The sequence below is a fragment of the Heteronotia binoei genome, chromosome 2, assembly GCF_032191835.1.
Source record: "Heteronotia binoei isolate CCM8104 ecotype False Entrance Well chromosome 2, APGP_CSIRO_Hbin_v1, whole genome shotgun sequence".
Taxonomy (NCBI): Eukaryota; Metazoa; Chordata; class Lepidosauria; order Squamata; family Gekkonidae; genus Heteronotia; species Heteronotia binoei.
This window is the reverse complement of record NC_083224.1, coordinates 177057046-177081957: the sequence shown is the minus strand read 5'-3', so window position 1 is coordinate 177081957 and position 24912 is coordinate 177057046. Positions and strand designations below refer to the sequence as shown.

At 44.3% G+C, this 24912-nt stretch overlaps 1 protein-coding gene across 1 annotated transcript in view; it reads right to left on the bottom strand.

Moving 5' to 3' along the window:
* The window catches only part of ADAMTSL5 (ADAMTS like 5), a 45242-nt gene that overhangs the window by 1276 nt on the left and 19054 nt on the right, over window positions 1–24912 (bottom strand). Inside the window, exons 4-11 of the mRNA XM_060232521.1 lie at window positions 20946–21006; window positions 16938–17046; window positions 15406–15533; window positions 13625–13748; window positions 10441–10524; window positions 8630–8793; window positions 6373–6628; window positions 2208–2279 (exon numbers count right to left, since the gene is read on the bottom strand). Coding sequence (XP_060088504.1) covers window positions 2208–2279; window positions 6373–6628; window positions 8630–8793; window positions 10441–10524; window positions 13625–13748; window positions 15406–15533; window positions 16938–17046; window positions 20946–21006 — 998 coding nt within the window. The remainder of the gene's footprint in view (window positions 1–2207; window positions 2280–6372; window positions 6629–8629; window positions 8794–10440; window positions 10525–13624; window positions 13749–15405; window positions 15534–16937; window positions 17047–20945; window positions 21007–24912) is intronic.

Genomic DNA, 24912 nt, shown 5'->3' with positions numbered 1-24912 from the left:
CTTAAAAAAATCAGATGAATTGACGACGAAGAAGAAGATGATATTGGATTTATATCCCACCCTATACTCTGAATCTCAGAGCTGCTCACAATCTCCTTTACCTCCCCCCCCCCAACAACAGACACCTTGTGAGGTAGGTGGGGCTGAGAGAACTCTTACAGCAGCTGCCCTTCTGAGGACAGCTCTGTGAGAGCTATGGCTGACCCAAGGCCATTCCAGCAGCTGGGAGCGGAGGAGTGGGGAATCAAACCCAGTTCTCCCAGATAAGAGTCCGCGCACTTAACCACTACACCAAACTGGCTCTCACCCCACTTTTCTCCCCACTGGAGACTCAAGCAGCTTACAACAGCCTTCTCCTCTCTTCCAGTTTGTCCTTGTCACGACCCTGCAAGGAATGTTATGTTGAAAAAGAATGAATGGCCCAAGGTCACTCAAACAGCTTCCATGGGACAGTAAGGATTAGCACCACGCCACATGACCTGAGGATTTGTTGCTTTCCAGATGTTGGAAAGCACCTGGCAGAGGTGGGGCTCACCTCAAAATTCAGGTTTTGGCACGACTTGGCTCTGGTTTACCTCGATTGAACTCTGATTGCCTCACAGTCAAACGTGAACTGTGGGAAACAAAGTCTGCAAGTGCACTGGACCGCAATTTGGATTGGGACTGTGGTGTGTAGCAGGGAAGGGCCTCAGCACTCTACCCTGAGACCCAGTGTGGTGTAGTGGTTAAGAATGGTGGATTCTAATTTGGAGAACCTGGTTTGATTACCCACTCGTCCACATGCAGCCTGCTGGGCCAGTCACAGTTCTCTCAGACCTCTCTCAGCCCCACCAACCTCACAGGGTGTCTGTTGTGGAGAGAGGAAGGGAAGGTGAATGCTGCACTGACTCCTTTGGGTGGTGAAGGGCAGGTATAAAACCAATTCTTCTATCCTGTGCCATTTTCCTGACTCAAAATGGCTCCAGGGGTTTCTATTTTCTACACTGTGGAACTGCACATGCTAAAACCACTTGTCTAGTTTCAGCCTAGGATATTACAGTCAGATATTACACTTGTAATATCCACTGAAAGAGCCCCGTGGTGCAGAGTGGTAGTACTGCAGTCTGAGCTCCCTGATCACGACCTGGGTTCGATCCCGGGGGAAGCTGGGTTCAGGTAGCCGGCTCCAGGTTGACTCAGCCTTCCATCCTTCCGAGGTTGGTAAAATGAGTACCCAGCTTGCTGGGGGCGGGGGGAGAAGTGTAGATGACTGGGGAAGGCAATGGCAAACCAACCTGTAAAAAGTCTGCCGTAAAAATGTTATGAAAGCAACGTCACTCCAGAGTCGGAAACGACTGGTGCTTGCACAGGGGACTACCTTTACCTTTTTTAAATATCCACTGACACACACAATGCACAATCCTTCCCTTGAGAGCTTGGAAATTACATGCAGTCTCTCAATCCACATAAGCTTTCCCCCAAAAGGCAAGGGGTTATTTCTGGCTAAGAAAAAAGCATGGTGCTGGGTGGAGAGAATGAAGACCCTTCTCCCTTCGTGCCACAGTCCCAACTTGATTTGGTCCCACCCATGCCTGATAATTACACTTCAAAAATTGCTGGGAGCTCTGAACTTGGAACTCCCGGCACTCATCTGCTTCTCTGGATCCGCCCTGGGTCCTGTCAATCGTATAAGGTGTCATCAGCCTCCTCCGGGATTGTTACTGATGCCAGGAACCTTCTGCACACAACAGCCTTCAGCTACCCACTCTGCCATCCATTCTGTGATACAAGAAGACAGCTCTCCCCAGTGCTGGGTTAAACCCCGTGGAGCCCCCTAGGCAGTCAAAATCTTGGGGACCCCCTTGCAAATTATCTCAGTCAGAGCACCCGCTCCGCCACTCGTGGCCCCTGCTGCAGCCTGCAGGCACCTTCTCAAAAGCCCCTTTAACAAAGCTGTGGGGGAGAAGTAGAGAGAGGCAAACTTGGAGATGACGCCAGCAGCAGCCACACCAGGCAAGTTGGGCAAAGAGCGCATCAGTTGCTGGCTGTGCGTGCAGGCTGGGAGGAATGCAAGCAGGGGGAAAAGTGGGGTGGAGGGAGAGCCGGCCTGGGGCCCCTAAAGGCATGGGGGCCCATAGGTCGGTGCCTACTTTGCCTAATAGTTAATCCAGCCCTGGCTCTTCCCAAATCCATCTCCTGCCCCATTCCTGAAGAGAAACAATACATACCAAAGTCACTCTGGCAGTAATGGTGAATGCGCTGAGATTTCCCTTTCGGTGTTTCACAGCGTCTACAACTCCCTGCAGGACAAGAAAGACAAAGTGCTTTATGTGCAGTACTGAGGCAGTGATAGGGGGCGGGGGGGGGGGAGAGCCTTGCACTTTTATTGACTATGTGACCCTCTACTAATACAATCCAAACAACTACATCTTGCACAGTCCCCCTCCACCCAGCTCTCACCTTAGCTGTTTATTCTTATTCCTTCTAGCAATTCACACATTACAGTGTACAAAGGGACTGGGGTATTCTCACCAAAGCTCCCTCTAAGCTGTGGAGTCTTGTGAGCAAAATTTTTATTTTGTGAGCTCCTGGCATTAAAGTTGTGAGCGACTGCATAAATTAGTTTGCTCTGAGGCCACTTTTTTTTGAGCTAAGACAAAAATGTGTGAGCCGGAGGCTCATCCTTTGTCACAGTCAAGCGTGAATTGCAGGGGGTTTTTTTCTCTGTGCTGCTTGGTCTGGATTGGGACTGTGGCACACATGGGGAACAGACTTTGGCTTTCCTATCTGTGCCATTTCCCCCACTGGAAATAGTCCTCAGAGAGGGGACTATTTGTACTCCGTGATTTGTTATCAGCTCTCAGCATCTCCTATATCACTGGCATACACTTACCTTTTGCTCCTGAAATTTTGTTGCTTGGTAAATGGTCAGATCCTACAAATAAGAAACAAAACATAGAAAGAATTCCTATTCTATTATCTGTTGCTAGAACTACCCCAGCAGCAAAATGGATAGACAGTGCACGTCCTACTATCAAGACTTGGCAACAATATTTTTGGGATCATTTTACTATGAACAAAATATTAATATTCAGGTACCAAATTCAGAATCCTATGAGTCACAATTTATAACTATCTGGTTTCCCTTTCCTTACCTATCTTACCGAAAACGATGTTCTCCCATGAAATCCATTACACAATCAAATGATATTCTTCTAATAATTGTTAAGGAATGTTTTAAGATTATTTCTGTATATTTCATGATCGTAGTTTACGTCTGTAAAAGGTATATTTTTACTTGTATGTCCCTAATATTCAGAGCTTTTTTTTGTAGCAGGAACTTCTTTGCATATTAGGCCACATTTCCCTGATGTAGCCAATCCTCCTGGAGCTTAGACCCAGTACTAAGAGCCCTGTAAGACTGGCTACATCAGGGAGGTATGGCCAAATATGCAAAGGAGTTCCTGCTACAAAAAAAGCCCTGCTAATATTTACTTATGGTAATTTAAAAAAAACCCCTCTCAGCATCCAAGGTCCAGGCACCAACCCTGTTTTCTCAATCCGAATCCTCCACCAGGACTTTTTTGTCTTCTCTCAGCTCCTGGTAAGCCACCTCCCCATCCACCTATCCCTTTCCTCTGACTCTTTCGTCACCCTGTCCAAACATATCCTACCCACCACTTGTCTCATTCTCTAAAAATCCAGCCTTGAGCCACCTCTCGTATAAAAACGATTAAGAACCTCATTTCTTCCCAGGCGATGCTTTGTTTTGCTGGAGAGACAGGAGGAAATTTGGTTTATAAATTCTTTGGGTGGATGACGTTCGCTTCCAATAATGTGTGGGGCAGAAATGCGGGAAGGGGAAATTCTGTGACATCAAAGACCTCCCCGTTGCCAAAAATAAAACTTTTTATCTGTTCTTTATTGGTTCTGTGGCAAAATACTGCGGTTGTAACTAATGAAGGCACAATTTGATGAACTGCCTGTACTTGCACGAGTCAGAAATCTTGTTGTGAATTATGGAGTAAAAACTCCGGAGGCTGGGAAAAAATGAGCCTTCCAAAGTCCTGCTTGACACAGCAGGCAAAGAAATGCGCCTCCAGATGTTTGGGCTGACATAATGCTAAAACTGATTGGCAGACATGGTTTTTCACTTTCGCCTTTTGGTCAGCCTGATTTACGAGCAATCAGGAAAAGGAAGCTGATAGTGACACAAGACATAAGCTGCCTTATACTGAATCAGACCATTGGTCTATCAAAGTTAGACAAGCTGGAACAGGTTCAGAGGAGGGCCCAAAGATGGTGAGCGGTCTGGAGACCAAGTCCTAGAAAGAAAGGTTGAAGGAGCTAGGTATGTTTAGCCTGGAGAGGAGGCGGATGAGGGGTGATATGATCACCATTTTCAAGTACTTGAAGGGCTGTTATACAGAGGATGGTGTGGAATTGTTTTCTGCTGCCCCAGAAGGTAGGTCCAGAATCAGTGGGCTGAATTAAGAAAAAGAATAAGAGGATTTATACCCCGCCCTTCTCTCTGAATCAGAGACTCGGAGCGGCTTACAATCTCCTTATATCTTCTTCCCCCACAACAGTCACCCTGTGAGGTGGGTGGGGCTGAGAGGGCTCTCACAGCAGCTGCCCTTTCAAGGACAATTCCTGCGATAGCTATGGCTAACCCAAGGCCATTCCAACAGGTGCAAGTGGCTTAGGTTAGCCATAGCTATCGCAGAATGGAGGAGTGGGGAATCAAACCCGGTTCTCCCAGATAAGAGTCCGCACACTTAACCACTACACCAAATCAGAATAGCTTTCGGCTCAACATTAGGAAGAACTTCCTGACAGTTTCAGCTGGCTTGGCATCAGCAGGTGTGGCCTAATACGAAAATAAGTTCCTGCTAGGCTTTTTCTACAAAAAAGCCCTGTGTGAAACAATGGTGATGTCAAGGGGTGTGGCCTAATATGAAAATGAATTCCTGCTGGGCTTTTTCTACAAAAAAAGCCCTGATTTTAAAAAAAACTTTTAGAGAATAGAGCAAAAAAGGCTACTTTTAAAGTGGAAATAGATGGCCACAGCTGCCAAATTCATCTTTTTTTCCATTTAGATGTGGTTTGTTTTGCCCTGGTGTGATTGTTGCCTGCATGCATTATTGTGATGGCATTATTGTTAGGGTAGCCAGCTCCAGGTTGGGAAATTCCTGGAGATTTAGAAGGTGGAGCCTGGGGAGGGTGGGGCTTGGAGAGGGAAGGGATTTCAGCAGGGTATAATGCCACAGAGTCCGCCTTCCAAAGTGGCCATTTTCTCAAGGCGAGCTGAATGTCTGCAGGAGATGGGCTGTAATCCCAGGAGATCCCCAGCCATTATTGTGTTGCAGCTATGGGACCCTCTCCTCCCCAACTGCTAGATTTGGACACCTGTTGTTGATATTTCAAGTGTGTGTGTATCATTTTGATGGTATATTTTTAAATCAGAGCTTCAGACAGTTATTTAATTAACAAAGCTACATACAAATGTTTCCATTCATCACCCTAATCATATTAAAATAGTAGGCTGGATTCAGCTATAAATAATGTTGTCAATTATAACAGTGAGATTTTTTTTGGTAAAGGGCTGTGAGTCTGAATTGGTTTGATCAATACACAAAACGCAAGCTTTCCAATTGGCTTCCAAACAAGCCTGAAAATTCACGTTGCTCTTTATTGGATGGAACAACTTGTCAATCTGGTAGCTCGATGAATGTGCTTCACAATTAGTTCTCCCTAAGGAAAGCAGACAGGCTGTTGAAAAAAATACTCTCCTGAAGCCTGTTATATTTGGGGACCTGCTATAACATGAAAATCAGATTGGTCTTTTTTCCTGGACCGAAGACTTAAACAGATATTTGTTTAAAGTTGTGTGTAAAAGAAACACACCCGCACTAGTCAGGATGCTCATCTGCAGTACAAGTATTTTTTTTGTCTGCAACACATCTCATAATAACAATCACACATCCACATATACAGTGACAGTCTCTGAAGGGCACTTTAATGTTTAATGCTTAAGTAGGGCTGAAATATTAATCAACTCAGCTTCAGAAGATGTTGGTCTGCAATAGAACAACACTAGTAGAACTAGCAGACCAACAAGATATTTGACATATAAGCTTTTGAGAGAGGAAGGAAGGAAGGAAGGAAGGAAGGAAGGAAGGAAGGAAGGAAGGAAGGAAGGAAGGAAGGAAGGAAGGAAGGAAGGAAGGAAGGAAGGAAGGAAGGAAGGAAGGAAGGAAAATAGATGGAGGGAGGTGGAGGCAGAAAGAAAGCCACCCCTGGCTTATACCCTGAAAATCTGGTTGGTCTCTGAAGTGCTCTTAGACTCAAACCTAGCAGAAAAAGGAAGTGGTCAGATGATACAGACTCTACCTAGCTGGTTGGGTGTCCTTGCTGGCGTATACACAGGTGCCTCTTGCAGTATCTTCTTGGCTGCACTCCTGACCTTTTGAACAGGTGGGCTTGTTGTGGCTTGTGGGATATATCGGGGTTCCCCCTCTGGGTTTCCTTCCACCTCCCTGGTCTGTTGCTGGCGCAGGGGGCTGGCGTCACTCTGGACATGGCGGAACTGCTCCTTCGGCAGCCAAAACTGGTATTCGATGCCAGAGTTGTGCTCCTGGAAGAGAACCTGACAAGAAAGCCTAGAATGAGACTCCATGGCAGGTGAGCTACTGGGAGCTTGTTGGCTGCTGTGGAGTTGCTCACCTAGAAACCTAGAAAGTTTAGGCAAAAATCGTGACAAGAGCAGTTCTAGGGCTGTTTATGCCCCTCTCCCCAATCTCATAGGATTTTTCTCTGTGCTGCTCAAGTTTCTGGTGCTCTTCTTAGTCCACATTCTGTTTCTAGGTCAGAACAAAACTTCATAACAAGCATCTCCCTGGCCACTGGATGGGGAAGGCATAGGGTTGCCAGCTCCAGGTTGGAAAACTCCTGGAGATTTGGGGATGGAGCCTGGGGAGGACAGGGACCTTGGTGGGATACAATGCTGTAGAGCCCACCCTCCAAAGCATCCGTTTTCTCCAGTGGAACTGATCTCAGTAGTCTAGAGATAAACTGTAATTCTGGGGAACTCCAGGTCCCACCTGAAGGCTGTACCGATAAAGAGAGAAGTCACTGCAGGAACAGCAATATATACATGACAGAGGTTTTCTCTCTTTCTCACAATACAAGAACTCGTGGGCATTCAATGAAATCGCTGAGCAGTCAGGTTAAAATGGATAAAAGGAAGTACTTCTTCACTCAAAGGGTGATTAACATGTGGAATTCACTGCCACAGGAGGTGGCGGCGGCTAAAAGCATAGCCAGCTTTAAGAGGGGATTGGATAAAAATATGGAGCAGAGGTCCATCAGTGGCTATTAGCCACAGTATATATATATTTGTGTGTGTGTGTATATATATGTACACACACACATATATTGGCCACTGTGTGACACAGAATGTTGGACTGGATGGGCCATTGGCCTGATTCAACATGGCTTGTCTTATGTTCTTACGTACAGCACAATCGTTATAGTGACAAATTACTATGTAATAAAGTGCATATATAATATACAAAAACAACTCATGAAAAATCTCGAGGAGGAGTCCCGATGTGCAGGCTGCCGACTTTAAAAGTCCTGCTTCGATTGTCACTCTTCCAGCAAAGGGTGCTCTATTAATTTTCAGCAAAGACATCCCCGTTCAATGACGCTGACTGGTGCACTTCCCGATGTGTTCCTCATTGCTAAATATTTCTTATAATAATATGGGAATATGAATTCTCCAAGAAGGATTTCAGTTCGGCATCATGCTCTATGGAAGCTCAAGGCCTTTGCTGGAAGAGTGACAATCGAAGCAGGACTTTTAAAGTCGGCAGCCTGCACATCGGGATTCCTTTGTGAGATTTTTCATGAGTTGTTTTTGTATATTATATATGCACTTTATTACAGAATAATTTGTCACTATGACAATTGTATTATATATATTGCTGCCCCACCTGGAGGCTGGCATTCCTATATGATGCCATAACACAGGGAGGGAAATGTAGCTTAGGACAGTTTTTTCTTTTCTCTCATTAAAGAAAAAGCGGCTGACACCCACCCTACAGTATATTTGATACCAGGGAAGATACACCAGAATCATTCTAGGAAGAGAAGTATAGAACCCCCAACATCCCAACAGCAGCAAACGGTGAAGGAGAGTTGCAGAATAGTTTGCCCCAGAGCTTTTTGTTTTGTAGCAGGAACTCCTTTACATATTAGGTCACACACCCCTGATGTAGCCAATCCTCCAAGAGGCCCTGTAAGAACCCTGTAAGCTCTTGGAGGATTGACTATACCAGGGGTGTGTGGCCTAATATGCAAAGGAGCTCCTGCTACAAAAAAAGCACTGGGTCGTGTTGGCTGGAATTAGTTGGTCTGGGGCTGAGTAAAGGGGAAAAGAAAAATGGGCTAGACCCCTTTGCAGGGATGCTGTTCTTTTTATTGTAATCTCTTTTCTGTTTTGATAAAAAGAGCTCTGTTGGGCTCCAAAGGAGCAGTCTGGCATGTTGCCATTTCAGTAGCAGAGGATGGCTTCATGTTGAGGGTTCCAGCAGTGAGGGATGCTCAGGCCCTTTTCCTATGGCTCCCCTCCCCCCTCCCCTCTTACCATCACAGACAAGTCTTCCTGGGTGGGCCCAGTGGCTTCAAAGCTCTCGTGCATGTCAGTCGTGCGAGTGTAGCGCACTTTGGTGCCCGCCACTTCGTACTCGCCTGGCCAGTCGATGGCCCAGTCCCCATTGATGACGTAACGCTGGTTGGCGTTCATCAGAGCTGCAGAGGGAAGGCAGAGGGAGAGAGGAGATGGCCCCCAGTGGGGTGCTGACATGACACACAGGTAGATGGACAAGGAGGACTGGAGGGGAAAGAGCAGAATGAGTGCCAAGTAGGGCTGCAAACCTCGGGTAGTGGCCGGAGATCCCCTGGGATTACAACTGATCACCAGGCAAAAGAGATTTCACCTGGAGAAAATGGCTGCTTTTCTATGGCATTGTACCCTCTTGAAATCCCTCCCTTCTCCAAACCCTGCCCTCTTCAGGCTCCACCCCCAAAATCTCCAGGTATTTTCCAACCCTGAGTGAATAGCACTAATAGCTGAGGAGTTGAGCCTAGTTGGAGAGAAACTCTGCCTTCTCAGGAAGCAACAGAAGCCCTATTCACATGTTACAGTGAACACATGTACATACATACATCTGTTTGTACAAAACAGCCAGCACGCATTCACTAAACAAATGGAAGCAGGATAAATGTGCCATTTCAATCACATGTTCAGCTGTACTTGCATGGAATGTAACATGAGAGTTACGCAGTGCATACATTTAAAAAATCAAGTGCACAAATCCCTACCCTGGGCCAGTCACACATTCCCAACTTAACCTCCCTGACAGGGCTGTTGTGAGGAAAAACTGGAGGTGAGAATGATGTAAGCTGGGCAGAAAGGCAGGGTATGTATGAAGTTAAATAAAAATAAATAAATTAGTAACAGAGAAACCAAGGTTCTATTGGGTTTTCTAAAGAATAATATTGGATCTAATGATGTGGAACTGGTTGGCGGCTGCAGCCAGAATATATATTGCCACTAAAGAGAAATCAAAGAATCCCCATCATGAATAGATTGGTACAAAAGGATTTGGACAGTCACACTTTTGACCAAAATGATTTATAATAGAAGGGAACCCAGAAGACCCGCAGTCCAGGGGGCTGGATAATTTTTTTCACCATCTGGATATATACTGTTCCTATTGCTGATGTTTTTAGTATTTTAACGTTGTTTTTAATGTTATTATCGATTGTAAATGTTCCTGATGTAAGCCACCTTGAGCCCCATTCTTAGGGAAGGGCAGCCAACAAACTGAACCCAACAAACAAACAAAGGATTTGTGAAATCCTGGCTGTTTTTTAGAAGAGGAGAAGGATGAATTGGTTTTATACCCGGATCATCACTACCTGAAGGAGTCTCAGAGCAGCTCACAACTGCCTTCTTTTCCTCTCCCCACAATAGATACCCTGCGAGGTAGGTGGGGCTGAGAGATTACTGAGAGAACCATGACTGACCCAAGGTCACCCAGCTAGCTGCAAGTGAAGGAGTGGGGAATCAAACCTGGTTCTCCAAATTAGAGTTCATTGCTCTTAACTGCCACACCAACCTGGCTTTCTGAATGCTCAGTGTTGGAACACAACATTTTCTCACTGTACAACCATATGTACTATTTTCCTTGATATTCAAATTAAAAAAAAACAGGGAGAGGAGAAACATATAGTCCACCATTAGCACTTTAAGGGAAAAGTGGGATGTAACTTTGCTAGAAAGACAGACAGGTATGTGTGCCAAACAGAGGACCAGGATAAATGCTCTGCTGGTGCCAATGGAAGGAAAGGGGGCAACATGCAGAACTGGATGGGGCAGCAGTTGCTTCTTACCCAAATAGTTGCGGCTGTGATCTGTCACCTTGATGTGCCTAGCACCTGCGGGGATCCGGGTCACATTCTTGTACCCAAAGAAGCCTGTCAAGAGATCAAAGAGAGGAGAGAGTCAAGTGTAGAGGGAGAGGGAAATCAGGGCAAAGTGTTGAGGAGGAGGCTACAGTCAGTGATACAACAGGACGTGGGTTTGATTCCAGGGTGGATAAGAACTGCGTTGGGATGGCGGGGAGGGGAACTGCTTATAGCATGACACACAGCAAGAGGTAAAAGATTTCATGAGACAACAAAGCTGTTGGCTCAGACGCCAAGATCATTCCCCAAATGTCACCTGAAATGTCAGGCATTTCAGGTACCTCCTTGTTCTGTGATCAGAACAAATTCTGGAGGCCTTGAATTTTGGATGCCCACAGTTGTGGCAAACTGGGGTGCAGAATCAATTCAGAATCTTAAGGAAGTGAGAATTCTTTTTAAAGGGGAAAGCAGCCTTTTAGTTCTCATTGTTACAAAGACAGCTTGATACGGTTGGGGGTGGGCAGGGAAAGCAATGGCTATGGGCCAAGCTACACTAGATGTTGGGGATCCATTATCAGATCCCCTGATAAGTAATTCTGATTTTTAAAAAACAGCTGGAGACACACACACACACCCATAAAGGGGAATAGGCACCAGATCTTGTCATGTTGTTTCTGAGCTGCTTTTAGCCCCAATAGGGCAGACAGGCAAGAATGATATGGATATCTGTTTTTTCAACCAACTGAGGCTCAAACCAGTCTGGGAGTGGGCAGTTCCAATCAGGGAAATGGTACACATCCTTCCCCAGCATCACAGCTTTAAGTGATGCTATTTTCTGCAGTTGTTACATCTGGTGGTGTTCTAATTTATTTCATTATTCATTATTAATTTATTTCAGTATGTAGCAGCTTACAACATTCTCCTCTTCCCTGTATTTTATCCTCACAGCAACCCTGTGAGATAGGGTGAAATGACAGTGTGTGACTAGGGTCGGGCACGAACCAGCTCACAGACTAAAGTTCGTGATGAATTTTGACAAATTTGTGGTTTGCAAAGTGAAGTTTGTAGCAGGTCAACTGGAACGAACTTTCCAACTCCTTTTGGAGGTTCGTGCCAGTTTGTGAGTGATACATTTCCAGACAAACTGTCTCTGCTCAATCTAAATGTTTACTGAACTTCAAATCAACAGGGAACTTGGAGGGCATGTCGAGGAGCATCCGGGAGAGGTCCCATGCAACTTTGCTGTCTCTAACTTGCACAGGATTGTGACGGTTTGTAGTTCACAAACCCAGCACGCCAAGAATCATGAACTGAACTGCATTTTCCTGGTTCACACCCATTCCTATGTGTGACTGCCCCAAGTTCACCCAGCAAGCTTCTATGGCAGAGTGGGGATTCAAACCTGGATGTTCCAGATCCTACTCAGACACAATGGCTGCTACACTACACTGGTTCTCATTTGATCATGGAGCTTCAATGTCGTGCATAGTTTGAACCTCCACGTGACTTCTGAAATTAAAGCTGAAGTCCCATCTGTACTTCCTCTCTGCTTTTCCATTTGCAGGGAGAAAAATGATAAAGAAAAGACTTGAAGTGTCTTTCAGTACGTTCTTTAAAATTTATTTTGGGGGGGAATGTGAACCTTGTCAGAGACATAGCAGGAGGAGGGAATGCCTAGGTGTGGAACTAGAGATGCAAATGCCTGGGAAAGAAACAGACAATTTTGATACAAAAACCCAGTTGTTTTTCTGAGCCCCCCCCCCCCACACACACACCATTTTTGTAGTGGAAAACTAGAAAATGTGGAAAGTAAAAAACCCCAGTTTTTTTGGTGGAATGGTTAAAATGCTTTTCAAAAAAAGGTTTTACACTCAAAGGTTTACTCAAAATGTGTAGCAAGGCAACATACTGTGTTAGATAATGGTCATTCTTACATATAGTACTGTAGACCTAACCAAGGGTTATTTTCAAGGGTATTTTTATTATTTAAATGAGCGCGTTACAGGGAGGGCAGGATATAAATCTAATAATTAAATAAAATAATCTGGGTAACAGTTAATTTGGTATAATAATAATGCATTATTAAAGAGTTTGGTATTGTCGATGTTATAAAGTTTAACTTCATATTCACACGAGCTGTTACTGAAACGGTAAGATTTCTTCTGTCCAAATTATACATTTCTTTCTGTTTACTACAAACATTTGTGTTTTCTATTTTCAACTGTTATTGAAAATAAAAATTAAGATAAAGTGCTAAGGTAGCAGAAGGCACAGAAGTCTGCTGTGTCAAGTGCTGGACTGAGTTTAAATGCTGATTGTAGAAATCTAAGAGAGTTACCTTCTTCTAAGCCCACTGACTTCAATGGATACAGAACGGTGTGACTTTGGGCTTTCCCCCATTCTCATTTTCCTTGCTTGTAAATTCCTGTTTATTCAGACTCCCCCCCCCCCACTTCTGAATGTGTTTTGCTCCCACTAGTGGTCAATTTTATATTACAGAGGTTTATGTCGGGCATATCAAAACGCTGGACATAAAGTGGTGTAATATGAAATCTACCACTAGAAACAGCAAAACATGTGCAGAACTAGCCTCTCCCAGGAGATACAGGAACTTACAAGAAGGGAAAATGAGAATGCTGAAAAGCCCTCTGTTTAGGATCGGACTATAAGACATTATACTTTAAATTCCATAAATATCCCAAATAGTACAATTTTATATGCTGAGATATATGATGCATTTTATGTTACAGAAGCATAAAATAGTTTTAGGTTTCATAGGAAAGTAAACGCTGCATATGCTTCATTCCCCTCACTTCTTTCTCCCTCCCCCACAAAAAGGCAGTTTTTTCCTAGGGCTTCAAAATGCTGGGACATCTGATTATATGGAGGTTAATTGATTAACAGTGCAATCCTAAACAGGTTTCAGTGGACTTATCAAGACAGCACCACAGGAGATAATTAATCTGTTGGGTTTTTAAAAAAGGACTTTTCTGGACTGTTGTCCAGCTACACAAGGCCAGCTGTAAGCAGAGAAGGTATTGGATGCGTGGGAGTGGGGGGAAAGGGAGAAGTTGAAAGAAGGTGGGAAGAGAAAGAAGGAGCAAGGGGAAAGCATTAAAGCCAAAGGCCAAAGCATTCACCCACGGAGAACGTCAGGGCATTCAATCACCAGAGGTGGGGAACGCTGCCTGGAACACCTGCTGCACGAAGACGCAGGACTCGTTCATGCCGTTGCAAACGCCGCAGGCATCAGCTTGGGCATCAGAGCCCAAAATGCCATCACAACCTGCTCTCTGGCAGAGGAGACAAAAGCACAGTTTTAGTCGGTGAATCACGGGGCGCTTACTTTTACCGTCAAGTAACCTGGAAAGTGTTATTTTCTGACCCGGTTGTACTGATTTTGATAGAAGGCAGCATACAGTGGTTCTAGACAGGGCTTTTTTTGTAGAAAAAGCCCAGCAGGATCTCATTTGCATGTTAGGCCACACACCCTGAGATCACCATTGTTTCACATGAGGTTTTTTTAAAGAAAGAGCCAGCAGGAACTTATTTGCATATCAGGCCACACCCCCTGACACCAAGCCAGGCGGGACTGCGTTCCTGCTCAACATTTCCTTCTTAGGATATTGACACCTGTACAGTAGGGAGTAAAAGGTGTGCCTGAAGTACAGCCATTTTCAGTTTCCTTTCTATAAACAAAAAAACCTTATCTGAAGTAGAAGAACATTCTCCTCCCCCCCCCCAAATGTATTTTACCACTTGTTTATTTTTTTAACCCCTGCCCCCTGTATGATAAAGCTACTCCAAGAAAGCTTTTTAAGGTGCTCCGGATAGACACAGTTCTTTATGACATACAGCTGGTCCTTCTTGATAAATATTTCCCTTGCCACAGAAATGTTCTTGAGGTAGAAAATACTCCCCAAGGTACAAAAACATCTATCATTCATTTTTGATATTTTTTAATATTTTCATTTAAAATTCATGAATGTTTGTGTTAGTTTTCTAGCAGGTATGAAACATAGTTTTTGTGTTTCAAGTAGCTGGAATTTGGCTGGAGGTAAAAATATAATAATTTGACCACCAAATCAGAAGCGAGCACTCACTGGAGAAGACCCTGATGCTGGGAAAGACAGAAGGCAAAAGAAGAAGAGGATGGCAAAAGATGCAATGCCTGGACAGCATTACTGATATAACCAACATTAATTTGAGTGGACTTCAGAGGATGGTGGAAGACAGGAGGGCCCGGTGTGACTTGCATCCATGGGGTCGCAAAGAGTCGGACTCAACTGTGCGACTGAACAACAAAAATATAATCCCAAAGCTTTACAGTTTTTTACCAGGCTGTTAGAGGGTTTAATCTACAATTCAGAGGGCACAGCAGTTTTGGCACTTGAAAAGGCACGGAGGGACAATGATAAGAGCATCTCATCCCACCCTGCTTCAGACCCTATCAGGATTAGGCCCTTGTGGTATTTTAAACTGCCTATTTTGTGCTTTAAAATAAATGGCAGTGGCACCCCCATATCTGACACAAGGAGTGTCTCATCCAGTTCAGCCAACAGACAAAACAAAGATTGCCAATCAGTGCTAGCATAATGTTAACCACATACTGCACATCTTAAGTTTCAACTGGAAACTACCGGCACATGGCTGTTTGATAGGATCCAGGCCATATCCAAGGATAGACCTAGGAATGATGTACCATGTACTAAAGCTGCTTTATTAGATCTAGGAACTGTTGATTCTGACCAGCAGGGACACTCCAAGGTCACTGGCAGAGAAAGATCTTGCCTAATACCTGCTCCCTGAGATTCCTTGACTGGAGATGAATCTGGCTGCTTCTGCATCCAAAGCAGGTACCTAAACTCCCTAAACATCTGGCACCACAGTTAAAAGGCAAAGTGTATGTGTGCCCCTGAGCCTCTCATCCCAAAGCCTGACACAACTCACCAAACACCGACCACTGATGCAGAGATCTCGAGAGTCAGGGTTGCAACGGGTCCCGTCCAAAACTCTTCCAAAGGTGTAGTAGAAATTGTGTCCCACTGCCAGGCAGTTAAGATCACAGAGGTTGGGAGCTATAAAAGGGAGAGTTAAAAAGAGACAGCTGAGGTTACAAAATCTGGTTGGATGCATTTATGGCCAAAATTTATTGACCCCAAGCACTTTCTGGAGCTTCTTCCAGATATAGCTCCCTGCTCTTTAATATCTAGCACAGGGCCAGCAACCTTTACCACCAGAGCCAAATATGGCTCTTTAAAAAAGACAACAAAACATTTAAGTTAAGGTACATTGGAGGGGTAGGTGGGATGCTAGAATCACCAGTATGTGAAGGGAATGACCGGCCAAGGTTTTTCCTGGGACTAAAGGGCTTCTTAGAGATGCTTTACAGAAAAGGAAATGGGAAGGTGATCCAAAGCATGTGAAGATTTATGCCAGCGTACTAAAACAAGTTTGCAGGGTGCTTCTGAGTAAATTTGCTACTTCTTGGGAGACCTTGTGTCTGCTACTTCCTAGTGGAGGACTTGCAGCCTCCATTATTTGGGATGCAGAAACTTTAAAGATTATCAACATTATTAGCAATGCTGTTGCATATTTTCAGTTATGCCAATGGGCTTTCTTATATGGGCTCTTTGTTGGTCACTTGCTCTAAATTATATCTTGGTTTTATCCAGAAAGGCGAGTTACAGGTTTTCCAATGCAATCCTTTGATTACTTATTTACAATATTTTCATAGCACTTTCCGGTTGAAAGTCTTGCAAGGTGGTGTGGAAATTAAACAAAATAGTAAAAAAAACCCACATAACACTCCAAGTACATTTATCCAAAAATGCTGCTGCATAACTCATTAAAAGCAGTAGTAGCATCATGAACATGCAACTCTACAAACTGACTGTTGGACAGCTCTGCAAAACACCCTACAGACTATAAATTGCAGAACAATTAGAACAATTGCAGAATCACAGAACAATCAGCACAGTCAACAACCATCTTCCTTATCTTCACACCCCCTCCAACCCTCCCAGCAATTAACACAGAACAATGGTCACATTCAACAGCCAGTTTCCTTATCACTACCCTTCCAGGAAGCCCCACCAAACAATGGGCACATCCACAAACCAATTGCCCTTTCACCACACCCCCTCCAGCCTAGAAATAGCAGCTCTCCAGCAGCCCTGGCCCCACTCAATGCACAGCAGCCAAGAAGGTCAGAGCGCCTGCTCCGGCTGCAACGCCACTGAGGATGTTCTCCGCAGCTGAGAACGAAACGTCTGGAAGGAAAACTTTCTCCAGTAGAACACGGCACTTGAGCCCGAAAGATTCTATAAACCCTAATGACTGTTGGTAAGTCTAATACCAGCTTCCTTTCTTCACAATGCAAAAGGAAGAGCAAACCAAGAACTCCAAATGTAGGGTCTCTGTTTTAGTTTCCATTCAGAATGAACAAATGAGGTGGAGGGAAGAACTCTGGTCGGGCTCACCTCCGTGAAACGGGACCCATTGATACGGTGTCTGGCTCCCTGAGATGGGCTTGCCATTGTAGAGGGAGCACTGCATGGCCCGGAAGGGTGTTGATCCAGAGGGGCAATCCTGCAGGGAGTGGGGGGAGGGGGAGGAAACAAAAGGGGTTCATAGACTGATAAGAGCTGGAAGGGACCTCCAGGGTCATCTAGTCCAACCCCCTTCACAATGCAAGAAATTCACAAACACCTCCCCCTAAATTCACAGGATCTTCATTGCTGTCAGATGGCCATCCAGCCTCTGTTTAAAAACTTCCAAGCAAAGAGAGCCCACCACCTCCTGAGGAAGCCTGTTCCACTGAGGAACTGCTCTAAAAGTCAGGAAGTTCTTCCTAATGTTGAGCCGGAATCTCTTTTGATTTAATTTCAACCCATTGGTTCTTGTCCTACCTTCTGGGGCCACAGAAAACAATCCCACACCATCCTCTATATGCAGCCCTTCAAGTACTTGAAGATGGTGATCATATCACCTCTCAGCCGCCTCCTCTCCAGGCTAAACATCCCCAACTCCTTCAACCTTTCTTCCTAGGACTTGGTCTCCAGACCCCTCACCATCTTTGTTGCCCTCCTCTGGACCCGTTCCAGTTTGTCTATATCCTTCTTAAAATGTGGTGCCCAAAACTGAAACACATTGCTCCATGGAGTAATGCAGATTGCAGTATGCTGCGAAAACAAAAATACTGGGCATCCCAGCTTAAGGACTCTCTCGTTCCACATGCATGATCGCTGACTGCATCAGGACCATCGCATCTCTCACTCAAAAGACTGGGTTGAAAGAGAGGGAGGATCTACTCTTCCAATTCTTTATCACTATCCATCTTGGAGCCAAATGACATGTTAGCTGTACAAGAGTCCGCCATGGGGACTCTAAACTAGGGCTTTTTTTTTTTAGAAGGAATGCACAAGAACACAGTTCCAGCTGCTTGGTGTCAGGGGATGTGGCCTAATATGCAAATAAGTTCCTGCTGTGTCTTTTCTACAAAAAAAGCTGTGTGAAACAATGGTGATATCAGAGGTGTGTGGCCTAATATGCAAATGAGTCCCTGCTGTTTTTTTTCTACCAAAAAGAGCCCTGCTCTAAACCATTCTTCAGCTGTTAGTTTCCAGTGACATTTCCATTTAGAGGTGTCGGAGGGCCTGGTTTGGATCAGGACCACAGTGTGGGGGAAGGAAAAGCTCCTTCCCCACCTGTCTCCTCCACAAGTCAAAGAACAACCATGGACTATTTTGGCTCAGAAAAACTATGTGGAGGGAGTGGCAGGGAGGCAGCAGGAGCTTCTCCATGCTGTGTCCTAATCAAACTCAGGCCCCTGTGGCACATCTAAATGGAAATGTCATTAGAAACATAACCACTGAAGAATGGTTTAAGAGTCCTATAGCAAACTCGTGTGAAAGGTAGTGTGTAATTTGGTCCTTGGACCATTAAGAGTTAATTCTCATTTCAGTGTGACTACATAGAGGTTCCATTTGCAAACTTATGGAGGAGACCTCCAGGCAACTGCAGCCCTTGCCAGTCAGTGCTCAGCTGACCTGGGGGCAGAAACTGGGGCCAAAGGAGGGGGGAATGATCATTCTGGGGAATAAGGTTAAAAAGGAAAATAAGGCCTCATCTATTTACAGATAGGTCTGACCACAGAGTTCCTGGTGATTCCTAGAGCTATCCGGAAGTGACCAGGGTAATTTCCAGGTAAGTGCTATCCTTGTCACTTTCGGGTAGTTCTAGGAATTGTCTGGAACTCTATGGTCAGAACTTCCTGTAAGTAGATGAGGACTTATTTTTCTTTTTACTTTTTCTCTCCCTCTACTGAACTTGAGTCTGGGTCTGGGCTAGGGCTACCAGGTTTCTCCTAGTTACCAGTAAAGAGTGGGGAGGACTTACCAGGAGCAGGAGGGAGGCCAAGGCTATGTCACTACGGACATGGTGATGTCACTTCTAGTGTGTGCTGGAAGTGATGTCATCACATTGTGATATAGTAGTGACGCTCTAGTATTTGGGCAAAAACTCAATGGTAAAAAATGGCTTCTACCATAGAGTTTTTGCCCAGATACCAGAGCATCATCAGACATTGCTGACATCATTTCCAGTACATGCTGAAAGTGATGTCACATTACCAGTGACTTAGCCACAACATCCCTCCTGCTCCTGATAAGCCCCCCACTGTCCAGCTGATCAGTAGGGAGAGGCTGGGGGCTGGCAGTCCTGGTCTGAGCACTGAAACCTCCAATTGCCATACAGCATCTCAGGTCAACACACATAAGAACATAAGAGAAACCATGTTGGATCAGGCCAATGGCCCATCCAGTCCAACACTCTGTGTCACACAGTGGCCAACCCTCCCCCCCAAAAAAACCCCAAGTGCCATAAGGAGGTTCACAAGTGGGTGTAGAAGCCCTTCCACTTTGCCACCCCCCAAGCACCAAGAATACAGAGCATCACTGCCCCAGACAGTTCTAATAATATGCTGTGACTAATAGCCACTGATAGAACTCTGCTCCCTATTTTTATCCAAACCCCTCTTGAAGCTGGCTATGCTTGTAGCCGCCACCACGTCCTGTGGCAGTGAATTCCACATGTTAATCACCCTTTGGGTGAAGAAGTACTTCCTTTTATCTGTTCTAACCCGACTGCTCAGCAATTTCATTGAATGGCCACGAGTTCTTGTATTGTGAGAAAGGGAGAAAAGTACTTCTTTCTCTACTTTCTCCATCCCATGCATAACCTCTATCATGTCACCCCACAGTCGACGTTTCTCCAAGCTAAAGAGCCCCAAGCATTTTAACCTTTCTTCAGAGGAAAAGTGTTCCAAACCTTTAATCATTCTAGTTGCCCTTTTCTGGACTTTTTCCAATGCTATAATATCCTTTTTGAGGTGCGATGACCCGAATTGTACACAGTATTCCAAATGAGACCGCACCATCGATTTATACAGGGGTATTATGATACTGGTTGATTTGTTTTCAATTCCCTTCCTAATAATTCCCAGCATTGCGTTGGCCTTTTTTATTGCAATCGCACACTGTCTTGACATTTTTAGTGAGTTATCTACCATGACCCCAAGATCTCTCTCTTGGTCAGTCTCTGCCAGTTCACACCCCATCAACTTGTATTTGTAGCTGAGATTCTTGGCCCCAATGTGCATTACTTTGCACTTGTTCATATTGAACCTCATCAGCCACATTGATGCCCACTCACCCAGCCTCAACAGATCCCTTTGGAGTGCCTCACAATCCTCTCTGGTTCTCACCACCCTGAACTTACTCCCAACTCCAAATCATTAATGAACCAGTTAAAGAGCATGGGACCCAGTACTGAGCCCCGCGGCAGCCCACTGCTTACTGTCCTCCACTGCAAAGACTGCCCATTTATACTCACTCTCTGCTTCCTATTAATTAGCCAGTTTTTGATCCACAAGCGGACCTATCCTTTTACTCCATGACTCTTGGGCTTACGGGCTTTATCAAAAGCTTTCAGGAAGTCAAGGTAAACAACATCCATTGGGTCCCCTTTGTCCACATGTTTGTTCACCCCCTCAAAGAATTGTAACAGATTAGTGAGGCAAGATCCTTACAGAACCCATGCTGAATCTTCCTCAATAACTTATGTTCATCAATGTGCCTACTCATTCTGTCCTTGATAATGGTTTCTACCAACTTTCCTGGTATTGAAGTCAGACTGACTGGCCTGTAATTTCCCAGATCTCCTCTGGAACTCTTTTTAAAGATGGGGGTGACATTTGCTACCTTCCAGTCCTCAGGAATAGAGGCAGATTTCAATGAAAGACTACATATTTTTGTCAGGCGATCCACAAGTTCACCTTTGAGTTCTTTCAGAACTCTTGAATGTATGCCATCCAGACCTGGTGACTTATTAGTTTTTAATTCGTCAATCAGTTGTAGGACCTCCTCTCTTGTCACCTCAATCTGACTCAGAATGACCTACTATTTACTTGCATAAGGGCTGGTACTCACATCCAGTTCACAGACCCGATACTGACGGGGCTTCCCTTTGCACATCTCCTCCTCAGGAAACCTGCAACCAAAGACGTTATCCAGTGAGTAGCCAACCTTTACAAAACCGTGCCTTGTTTCATTAAATGGCAAAATTAACTAGGCCGCAACATACCGTGATTGATGAGGTTCCCATAGTACTATGTTGCTGAGAACAGCACAGAGAAAATTAAAACACATAGCTGGGAGCTATTTATTTAAAAATATTTTTCCCCAGCAGCATCCAAGGAAAACTTAAGACTGTACAAACAAATTCCAGGAGATGTAGCTATTTCCAGCTTGTCCTTTTCTTGACTAGCTCTTCGCATGTATTTTGATGAAACAGCTACTGCCAAACTTTACCTCCCATAAGCAGCAGGGGCTGACAGCTTGGAGAGATGGTGCATTCACACTACACTAAATAGTGCATCTTGCAACTGGATTTTCGCTTTGTAAGAACAGCAAAAATCCAGTTGCAAAACACATTAGTGTAGCGTGAATGCCCCCAAAGACAGAGCCCCCCAGTACTATGAACAGAAGGCCCTCGGTTCAAATCCCTCTGTCTCCACTTAAAAGGTTTCAGGCAGCAGGTCTTGCCTTTTGCTGCCTGAACTGCTGCCAATCAAAGCAGATAAAATGAATTAGATGGACTAATGATCTGACTTGAAGGGTTGCCAGATCTGGAGTGGTGGAGCCTGGGGAGGGCAGGGTTTGAAGAGTGGAGAGACCTCACTGGGGTGTAATGCCACAGAGTCCGCCTTTCAAAGCAGCCATTTTCTCCAGGGAAACTGATTTCTGTAAGCTGGAGACCAGTTGTAATTCCAGCCACCACTAGGAGACTAGTAACTCTATCACAGCAGCAGCTTCAGAGCAAAAACTGATAGCTATGGCTGTCCTGGTTTGAGCTAGACATATCGTATCTCCTCTTTAAAGGACTACAGGCAGCTGACGCCATGGACTCTCAGAAGCAGCCATGGACTCTCAGAAGCAGCCAAACAAAACTAAGCAAGAAAGCATAGGACAGCCTTGTGTGTTTGTATGTTTAAACCTGGGTCATAGGGCTCAAACATATGGGATGAAGATCACCCCTCACAATCCATCTACCAAGTGCAAATGGCAGGCTCTTGAAGCTTCCATTTGCCTCAAGAGCTTTACAGGAAAGGAAGGGGGGTTGAATCCTTTCATCTCTATGTGATTTTCACCACCTGAAATTGGCTCCTGCTGCTCTGCTATTAGCAATAAAATATTAGCATTAAAATGTCCATAGCAGACAGGAGAGCCATTTTTGCACTAGATTTTTAATCTTGGTTTAGCTCTGTCCCCAAACTGACATTCTACACTCAAATCATAGAATCACAGAGTCGCAGAGTTTGTTTCTATGCTTCTAGTGTAGAATGTCAATATGGGGACAGAATTAAACTAGGATTAAAGGTCTAGTGCGAAATTAGTTTCAGTTTGGAATAGTAAAATCAAATAGAAACTGAAGGGTTAAATCCTTCCTCTCCTTTTCCTGCACAGCCCTGAGGTAACTTGAGGGTTGGAACCCCTGGATCCATTCTACTAGCGGTGGCGTTCTCTTCCAGTGCAAAGAGCATTTCCCTGACACAAGAACCTCTTGCACTGGGGAGGGCTTCCTACACCAGAGGAAAGTGCTACTCCTAGTGGAATAAATCCACGGGATCCAACTCTGGGGCTGCATGACCCTGCAATTTTGCAGATGGACCAGGACACGTGATCTTTTTTCTCCCTGTAAAAAGATTTCACAGCATTACAAAGTTGTTATGAATAGCGTGCAAGAGAGGACAATTCCTATCTCTCCACTGATGGTATTATCAGTTTCCTGGAAATACTGGGTTACATCAGAAGATTTGGAATTGGCAGGTGATCTACTGATAGCTTGCAGGATAACCCTGGCCAAAAATAACTGGAAAAATGATTTGGCTCCCACAGTGGAAGAATGGAAGAAAGAAAGGATTTGGCAAATGTTCCTAATTAATATGCTGAAATCTCAGCAGCTAGCTGTGATGGTCTACAGAAAAAATACCCCAAAATGACAATAAAAGTGTCAGTATTTTTAATCCATGTTTGTTCGATTTATCTTTAGTTGTTCCTAATAGAGGAATTGCAATCCTTTGGCTTTTTGACAAATTATTGTCATCTCATGTAATATAGGGACGGGCAATCCACGAACCTGGTTAATTGTAGGAAAAGCAACATACTTTGGAATCAGTAAAAAGCAAGAAAGCAATTTGCTATTTGATTTCGTTGAATCACTCTGAGCTTGGGAGAAGTAGCGTTAAAAAGATTTAACTAAATAAACAATAGGTAAAGATGCCAGTCATGAGGCAGGGCCTTCTCAATGGTGGTGCCTCACCTGTGGAACTCCCTGCTTCTATAATCTACTTGGTGTCTTCTCTGCTGAATTTTTGTTTCCCAGGTGCGGAATATGTTTATTCTCCCAGACATTTTACAATTAAGGTGGGGATTTTTGTATTACTGAAGGTAAAGAGGGGCTTTTAAATCCCCATTGGTTTCTTTGTGTTTTTATTTGCTGTGCAAATTATTTTCCAGATTTCTTATCAGTGCTGTTTATTGCTGCCATTTTAGGCAGTTTGGGCTATCTATCAAGAGCATGTTTGTTATGATTGTATATTTTAAATCCATGTTTGTTCAATTTATCTCCCATGACATGAACTGGAAAAACTCGGGAGAAAAAAATTAGGCTGACTATAAACTGACCATAAACTGTGTGAACATGTGAATAGATATAAATAGATAAGACAGACAGACAGATGGGTGGATGGATGGATGACAGACAAATACCCCTAAAAACTAAAATGTAACTCTTTTAAATATAAGTACTTGAAAGAATAAATGCTGTTTTGGAGAAGACATTCCCTCCTTTATTTATGCTACTTTTTTAGTTAATCATTTAACAACAATTATAACAACAAAAGATTCACTAGATGGCTTCTGTACACAGAAAAATTACAAATTCAAATGTATTTATAAAAGTTCCCTCACAGGTGAGGGAATGCTTGTTCTAAGAAGATACCTTACACGTACAGCATTCTCTTTTCCTTCCCATGAAGGGCAGAATTCTTCTAATAAGGCCTGGCTGTTCCTAGAAGAGGCTTTCTCCTTCTCTCACAGACAGCAGGGAATCCCTCTTCTTAACCTGAGATTTGTGGAAGAAGCATTCCTTTTTCTCACATAGGAGAGAATGTCTCTTCTAAGAAGGAACCTGCGCCCAATGGAAGCAGTATCTCTTCCCTTTTCATACAGAAGGGAATGTGCCTCCCAAGAAGCCATTTGCCATTATTAGCCGAACCATTTCCTCTTCTCTCATGCACAGAAGGCAATCCCTCTTCTAAGAAGTTACTGGCCATTTGTGGAAGAGGCATTCCCCTTTCTCTCAAACAGGTGAGAATGTTCTAAGAAGGCATTTGCCTACCATGGAACAAGGCGTACCTCTTCTGTCCAACAGGGACGAGAAAGCTTTTAAAAAAGAAGGCGGAGCTCTGTAGCCCTCTAAAGGCTGAATAGTTTATTTTGGCCTCAGCTGGACCCTGCTTTGTGAGATGCATGCATTCTTTGCTATTTTAACTGAATCGCAACTATCCTTCAGGAACCGGTCTTCTTGAAGAGGCATTCCTAGTCCACTTTCATGGGATGGGAGCTTCTTCTAAGAAGATGCCTTGCTGCAACAAATGTAAATCATCTCAACAGATGCGAATTATCTCAATATCAACAAAGTATTATTTTCTTCCTTCAAAAAAGAGAGGAGATTTTAAATAGGCAAAAATAGGTGAATTTTAAATAACCGTGAACCAGTTAAGGCTTCTTAAATTGGCTGACAGTTCTACCAAGTGCAGATGTGTACCCCAGTTCCAGATGTTACAGGAATAGCTTTCAAGCTTTGTCTGCAGAGCCCCAGTAAAATGCCACA